Genomic DNA, 8,239 nt, shown 5'->3' on the forward strand with positions numbered 1-8,239 from the left:
AGTCTGAATCATTATTTAATGATGCCAAAACCCTGTGCTACTTAATACAGAAATAGCAAATACTTCTCATTATTAAAGAACTCTAAAAATAGATTAAAATTGATATCATTTATAAAGATGAAACGTTCTTAGGTGCTAATAATTTTACTATTTTATGAAAGCCTAGCTCATTGTTCAAAGTGCTGCCTAATGAAGTACTGACTCATTTATGTGACCAAATTCTAGGAAATGCCACTTTTTCTTTGGATGTTACCTCTCCTTCATCCCCTTTGGCACTTTAGTTTGGTTTACTGTATGATTCTTGTTTTCTCCTTCTTATCTCAACTTCTTTTTCATATTGTCCACTCCTTTCTCCTTCTGGGCTCTGTACAGGATAATTCCTTCAGGATGTTCTTCAGGTTGCAAATTCTTTGTTCAGTTGTGTCTAGTCACTTTCACTCAACCTGGTGTTTTCTTTTCAGAGATAATATTTTTCATTACTAGAAGTTCCATTTGTCCTAGTGACATTCTGTAGAATGTCTGGTTTTCTCATAACATATTTATGTACCTAGTAATTCATTCATGGAAGTACTTGTAGGTCTATTCCTGTTTCTTATTATGCCTATTGACATTTGCTCCTAAGAGACTGTTTCCGTGTGTCTTATTATTTAGGACTGTGACTCTTGCTTAAGTGGGACTTAATCTGGGAATCCTGTGTGGCTTGGGTTAGGATCTTTGTCCTTCCTGAAGAACGGTTTCTGCCAGGTAACCCAGGGTGATTATGAGTACAGGACCATTTCCCTTCTACCTGTAGTCTCAGAAAATGTAAATACAATAAAATTGAACCCCAAAGACTGGTGAAGAAAAGGCCATGAGAGAAAATGTTTAAAGTATTAGCATTTTATTTCACATAGATCCAAAGTTGAAGTAAATGTGTTTATCATCATGTGGTGCAGAATTCTGTGCATGTGCTTATCGCCAAGCACCATAACTCATCTCCAAGTCAGACTTTGCTCCTGAACTTCAGCTCCTACAACCAACTGGACATCTTCCCTTAATGTCTATGTAATAAGTATCTCAAATTTCACCACAACCAAAGCTGAAGCCAATTCTTTATTTCCTTTTCTCCATCTCTTCCCTTCCATCCCCTCTCACTAAACTTCTGGTCCCTATCCCAGCAGTACCAGTCACACAGCCCAGGCCCAGAGGCACATGTGGCTTTAATCCCTACGCACAGATCCACATGCTGCCGACACGTGGTGAGTCCCCTTTCCTACATTTAAGCACAGCTTAAAAGGGTTTCTTGTACACAAGCAATGACAAGAAGCCTTGCCCATCTTCTAGCGATGATCTTAATGACTAGAAGGCCTCAATTTTGGTTTTTCAAAGCAAGCAGGCAAAGGAGGCTACTTCAACTGAATATAGTTAGGTACTGATACCAGAGTACTCCCAGGCGTGTTCCATTCATGCAGGTACTACCCCAGGGTTGGGAAAGCGCGAGTAAGATACTTCCTATAAGTCACCATGAGTGTGGCTCAACAATAAGATCCTTACAGACTGAAAAGCTCAATGCAGGTATTCAGATCCTTCTTCCACACTTGGCTCTCAGTGCAGCTGAAACGACCTGCAGTTGCCCAAGTATGTCTCATGACACCTTCCTTCAAAGACTGTTTTTGTACTGTTTACAATACTTGGAATGTCCTTCTTTCTTGCTCTTTTGAAAGGGCCATTTATTCTACAAGGATCAGTTCAAATAATACCTCATTTGCATGACTGTCCTACTGAGGAGCCTGTACCACAATGGATCAAACCATTTGTAGTACAAATAGATCTAACCACTTTTCTGGGTTTTCACTAATAAAGTTAGTTTTTAAAAACACCCAATGGGACAGTCACACATGTTCCACCAGTGGCTTAAGCTGTCCAGCTGCAAGACATATGAATTATGACCCATAATGTATTCATAACATCAACATCCAAATACTCCTGTATTTATGCAAAGCTAAGGAACAGCCAGGATGGTAAATAGCTGATGCCTATAATCCTGGCACTCAGAGAGGCTGAGGGAAGAGGAGCTCACATTTGAGCCCAGCTTGGCAACTTTAACTGAATGAGACACTGTCTCAAAATAAAAAGTGGTGGAAATGCTGCTCAATACAAAGGTTCCAGACTTAAGCCCTGGAAGCAGGGGAAGGAAAAAAAGCAGGGTAAAGAGTGGTTTTTTATTCAATCCCTGGTATCTCAAAAAAAAAAAAAAAAAAAAAAAAAAGCAGTTTTTCACTTCAAATTATATCCCAAAGACAGTGTGTACAATTTTGAAAAATATGTTACAAAGCTTTAAAATATATAGAAAAGTAGTGAGGAAAGGTAATGAAGCCACATGTGTCTACGCAACTTTTACCTGACTTTATCAACTGATTTGTGACTGTCTTGTTTCAGCGATATCCCTCCCAACCTTCATTCTCCACCAGTCTTATTTTAAAACTGTGGACATATTATCATTTCATACATACTCAGCTTCTATATCTCATAGGTAAGATTATCTAAAATAAATATATAATTGTATTAACCCCTGAAATTACTAAGTCCTTATCATTAAATATCCAATCAGTTTCTAAAAGCCCCCATCTGTTTTACTTGCTTGAACAATAATCAAAGTGAGGTCTACATATTAACACTGATCTCTTAAGTATTCTGTGCTATATGTTTGCCTCCCCTGTTCCACTTCCCTTAAAATTTACTCACTGAAGAAGTCATCATAGTCTGCAGAAAAACTCTTCATGGTGCCACTGAACATGTTCTACTTTCTTTTACATTTCCTAGAAAAACGATAGCTAGGGCTACAGCCTGAGCATATTCAGTTCAATTTTCTGGCAAAACTACTTTATAGTAGAGAGCACACTAATAGCAAGGAGCATTTAGTATCTGGTTGTTATTGTGATGTTAGGAGTCCTCAATCTCCTGGGCTACATACAATCTCTAACAAAACCTACCATTTCTTTAGAGATGGCAAAATGGTGACAGGGTGACACTGGATAATTCTTCTTTACAGGGATATGCCAATAATGTGCCACTTCTTCCCATAAATTACTTGCTTCCCCTAAGCAATAGTCCATACAGGAAAGACAGGGAAAAAAATGCCTGCATCTTTCTGTGTATTGCTAGTTTTGAAAATGAGTTTATTTCCTAGCAGCCTCCATGAACAATTATTAGTTTTTCTTTAGTATTATTGTGATTTCCTCTATACCCACCTAGAGATGTTTCTTTACTTCAGTTGCTATCATTTCAGAGATTTCAAGTGTGTGACTTCCAATTTCTTCTATGGTGATGTCTCCAGGACTTGTTCTGGTTAGGCTAGGGGCCTGAGATTGCATTTTGCTCATTACTCTTGTCATTTTCTATTTCAGAAAAAACTGTGAGTTCTATGATAATCCCTGTGAAATTTTGGTAGTAGGTAGCTATAGCCATCACTACTATTAAGGCCACTCTAAGAACATTCTGTTCTTCAGGAATATCTTCTGTGTGTCAGAGATTCTTGGTTTATGTCTATTCTGAGATCCTGCCTTCCTAATTAAGAGTGGGATGCTGATGTCCATTCAGCTCTGTCCTCCATCTTTAGGTGCAGGGCTGTGGTGAAGTTATTACCCCAGCATGTCCCAATATCATTACTCAAGGGAGAACATGTGGTTAAAACAGATATGCTATCCCAGCTACAGTAGCACAATTAGCAATAATAGCATCATGCAAAATTTAGAAATTGACAAACTTTGGTAACTACTGGTTTTGTATTTTAAGCTATAGGAGCAAAGCCATTTGTAATTTTTGTGTGAACTATCTGATGATTTATCTGCTCACTTTTTCTATTGAGTTGATATTCTCATTGTTATAAACTGCAAATACTATTTCAATTTGTCACTCCATACTTGACTTATAAGGTTTTTATCTGTAGAAAAATTAAATATATCAATCTTCCCCTTATTGTATCTACAGTTTGAGTTGTAGAATATTATTCTACTTCCATATTCAGTAGAATTCACCAATTTTTTTTAGTATTCATAGTATATGGTTTTGTTTCTGATTGCTAAGTCTCTAATTCATGTGTAATTTACCCTTGGCACTACGGAAACAATAAATCTGGCACTGTCTTCCCTCATTATACACTAAAAATCCATGTGCCACATAACTTCTCATTTTCTATGCAGTTCCATTAGTCTGTCTTTTAAAATACCAACCTCAGCTTCAAACTTAGAGCCTTAATAATATGTTTCAATAACTAGCAGGTGACCAGCCTCTTCTACAGTTCTCTTAGGGGCATTTCTCATTATTCTTGCCCATTTGTTCTTTCCAGTGAAATTTCTAATCAATTTGTTTAGCTCCAGGAAAACACATATACACATATGTGTGCACACGCAATCATGATAGTTAGAAGTTTGTAAACTAAGGGATTCACAAATTTATGGTATTAAAAGTAAAGGCTAGAAATAAGGACTAAAAATTTTTTTTGGGGGGAGAATCTTCAAATATCTTACTTGTGCTTTTGAAGAGATATAGGGCAAACCCAGAAAACTTTGTTCCGTTAACACAGGAAATTTTTAAACAAATTTACATTAACGATCAAAGAAATACAATTTATTTCATTTACATCTGCATTTTGTAATAATTAGAAAAAGTGAAAATGGTCAAATAATGAAGCACAGCAAATATTAGCAATGTACTTGTTCCTCACCTTCCTTTTTCAGCCACTTCACAATGTTTCCTTCTTCCATTGTAGGAGATAGTGATGGCATTAGTATCTTAATAGGATCAACTGAAATTGAAACAAAGAAAAGGTCAGACAGACACACAAAGTACTTTACGAAGCATTAATATTAGTACAACTAAGTGTTCAGTAAATGCTACAGAAGAGTAAAAGTCTTCACACTGTTTTTAACAAAATTCTTTTTTTTGGGGGGAGGGGTGGGAAATCTCAGTTTCTTTTATGGAGTTTCCTGGTCTTACATGCATAGTTTGAAGCTAAGTGTTACAAGTTAAAAAAACATAAGAAAGAAAAAGAAAATTTGATTCAGATTTTATCTTTTCCTTTCCCTTTTGTCTCTGCAAGAAAATTTCGATAAAATGCCCAAAAGATAAATAAGAAACAAAAAAAAGAATGAACATAGCAACCTAACAGGGGTCTCATGACCTACAGCAGAATAATCAAGCTTAGATTTTAAGAAACTGCATTTTCTTGTAACAATATACTATGCAACATTCAAAGGTTCCTGTGAGCTAGTATAAAAGGAAAAGTTTGCTTTGTCAAAGATAATCAAGAGGACATAAGGGGCTCAACTGACACCAGACTTTGCTCCCTATCATAATTCAGCTGAGGATCCAAAGGGCAGGTCTCGCCTCAAACTTGAAATTTCTTGGTGAAACATTACTACTTTTGCCTTAGCCCAAAAGGCGACATAATGCATTTGTCCAGCTGGGCTTCCTAGTTTTCATCCACAGTCTAAGACCAATTTCAAACAGCATACAGCTTTATACTTACAAAATACCATGGTGATAAAATGTGTTTCTTCAATTCTTCTCAGAACCTATTCTCTCAACTTACTAAACGTTCAAGATCCAAGCAAGACACTGCAGCATAGTTAACATACTTAAAATGTGGAAAGAAGACAGAATGGGGTTTATTTTTTGTCTGTTAACATTTTAAGGCTAAGAGTATGGGAATTTTTAACACTAATGTTAAGTGAGGTTGAAGACTTCCTGGGGAAAACTGAACTAATTTTACTGTAATTTCAAATGGAGAACTCCTATGGCCTCGTGTTAAAGACATTTATACTTCTTTCAGATATAGTGCATGCATTTAGAACAGAGCTTCCATGCACTGTCCACTTCTCCTTCACTCCTCTGAAGGCCTGGGGGAAAGCATATGTATCTGTTTCAGTCCTGTCCTCAATTTCTTCCTAGGAGCTTCCCATTCATGAGAAGCCTGCATTTTTCTCTCCGCTTCTACTAAATGGGCATTAATGAACCAGTCTTTCAAAGGCAGAGTCAGTCTACCTTTCTCTGATCTTTCCACCAGGGGCTACTGGGTGTGAGGCACCAATTCACTTATGAGTGCTTGCTTTGTTGACACAAACTGGCCCTGAAACAGAAAGCCCAAAGCCCAAATATGAGGTTGTACGGGGGAGCCTACCTGTGGCTACATTCTAGGTAATCTTCAACCTAAACAGCACTGAGATACTAGCCAGCCAGCCATGCACTTGATCTCTTCCCTCTGACCCAAGTGTTCCTTACAAATAAGGATCATCAATTAATCATGGGTTATCTGCTGCCTAGTTTCCCAAAAACTCAAACACAGCAAACCAGACATACTAACTCCACGTATGCATTATATGGTCAATAGGGTCTCACTATACAGAATGGACGCCTAGTGATTACCCGTTTTTAGCCTCCCAAGCACTGGGATTATAGGCATGAGCCACCACGCCTAGTCTCAACTGCACCACCATGGGGTGGGAGCAAGAACTGCAAGTTGGGGATCGAATCCGGTCCCTGCCCCTGCCTAAGCAGATGCTTTAGTCTGCTGGGCTATGTGGCCCGCCCTGTATTTTTAATGTCTAATAAAATTTCCTAATAAAACCTCTCTGTATCTTTGACATAAAGATTTTTTTTTAACTATTGGCAATGAATAACGCAAGTGTAGAAGAGAACAGATGACTTTCAAGTACACTATGTGTTAGAAACATGAAAGGAAAAATAAGCTACAGTGGGTCTCCCATGTCCTAATTTACTAATAAAATGTATCACTACTTTAGGAAAGCATACACAGGCCATCTAATTCCTGTCCACTATGATTCCCAATCAGCACTGCAACAACTTTATTTACCTGCCAACCTACCTCTAGTTAAAAGGCATATTATAAATAGATTATAACTTTTTAAATGTTTACATTTAAAACAAGTTCTTGTGGTCTAAAACAGGCACATTAAGTAAGACATCAGTCAGGTACAAATAACACAAACTACTATATGTAATCTCAAGCTATCGGTGTGTTAGTACTGGAAGACCAAGTTCTTCAATAAACTAGAATTAAGGAAATGGGCTTAGGGAAAACAGACACACACGTAAAACTGTAACATCGGTGATGAAACTCCAAATTCAAACCATAATAATCCTATGCTCACAATTTTAATAATTAAAAAGTGATCAAAGACTAACATAATAAACAATCTTAAATAATAAAATGATCTTTTAGTCATCTAGACTACGGCGTGTGCCTATTATTGGGCTAGGAAACTTAGTGACTTGGCAAGACCTATTCTCAAAGAACAAAAAATGACCAGAGGTTTAGGGTATAGCTCAGTATAAAGACCCTAGGTTCAAATAAATCCTAGTACCCTCCTCCTCAAAAATTTCATAATCATATATATATATATATATATATATATGTATATATACACACATATATACATAAAACTCATCTATCAAATAGAATGCTGCTTCAAAGAAGCTAAATAAATGACTATGACTCTATAGTACATTCAACTTACGACAAATACTAAATCAAGTCTCTCCAGTATTTTTACTTTGGTCTAGTTGCCACAATACAATTCACATATAATGATTTTATCTCACATTATAATCTTTCACCTAAGAAACCCTCATATTTCCATTTGTCTCTACATTAAGCACTATATTATAAAACTGCATTTATTAAGCATTACTTTTCAAATCACATCCAGGACTCAAAAATTTTCCTATCTTAGAAAGAAAATATAATCATTCCTCATACAGATACCCTTCATGGATGAATTGAAATAGCTTCTGAGAATAATGATAACAAAGTATAAAAATCTGTAATAGATCACTATCCTCACTTTGAAATGAAGGTGACAAAAACCAAAGAAAGATATTTTCGACATCTCCATTACTCATACTGTCGCTCAGCTGATTATTCTGGCTTATTATGGAGACAAAAATGGGCAATATATTATCCACTTACTCTACCCGATCTATCGTCAGTTCTTCATGCTAGAAAAACAATTTCAAAGCATAAGTATTAATTTACTAATAACAGTATATATTTCATTCCAGTATACTGTCTTTGGATTAGAACACTACATATATCTTTTCAAAATGCACTCTTCTGATGGGAAAGTAATTATATAATCATAACATCAGCTTTCAGGAACAGCACTACACATAATCAATATCTGCCCTTTATGGCTGCTAGCAACTTTTTTTTTTTTTTTTTGGTCTCTTGAGAAGGTCT

The 8,239-nt window shown here is 36.5% G+C and overlaps 1 protein-coding gene across 1 annotated transcript in view; it reads right to left on the reverse strand.

The window, feature by feature from the left end:
* The window catches only part of Pdhx (pyruvate dehydrogenase complex component X), a 76,002-nt gene that overhangs the window by 53,502 nt on the left and 14,261 nt on the right, over nt 1-8,239 (reverse strand). Inside the window, exon 2 of the mRNA XM_004627049.2 lies at nt 4,706-4,786. Within this exon, the coding sequence (XP_004627106.1) occupies nt 4,706-4,786 (81 nt within the window). The remainder of the gene's footprint in view (nt 1-4,705; nt 4,787-8,239) is intronic.

Source organism: Octodon degus, unplaced genomic scaffold, assembly GCF_000260255.1.
Source record: "Octodon degus isolate 3935 unplaced genomic scaffold, OctDeg1.0 scaffold00018, whole genome shotgun sequence".
Lineage (NCBI taxonomy): Eukaryota > Metazoa > Chordata > Mammalia > Rodentia > Octodontidae > Octodon > Octodon degus.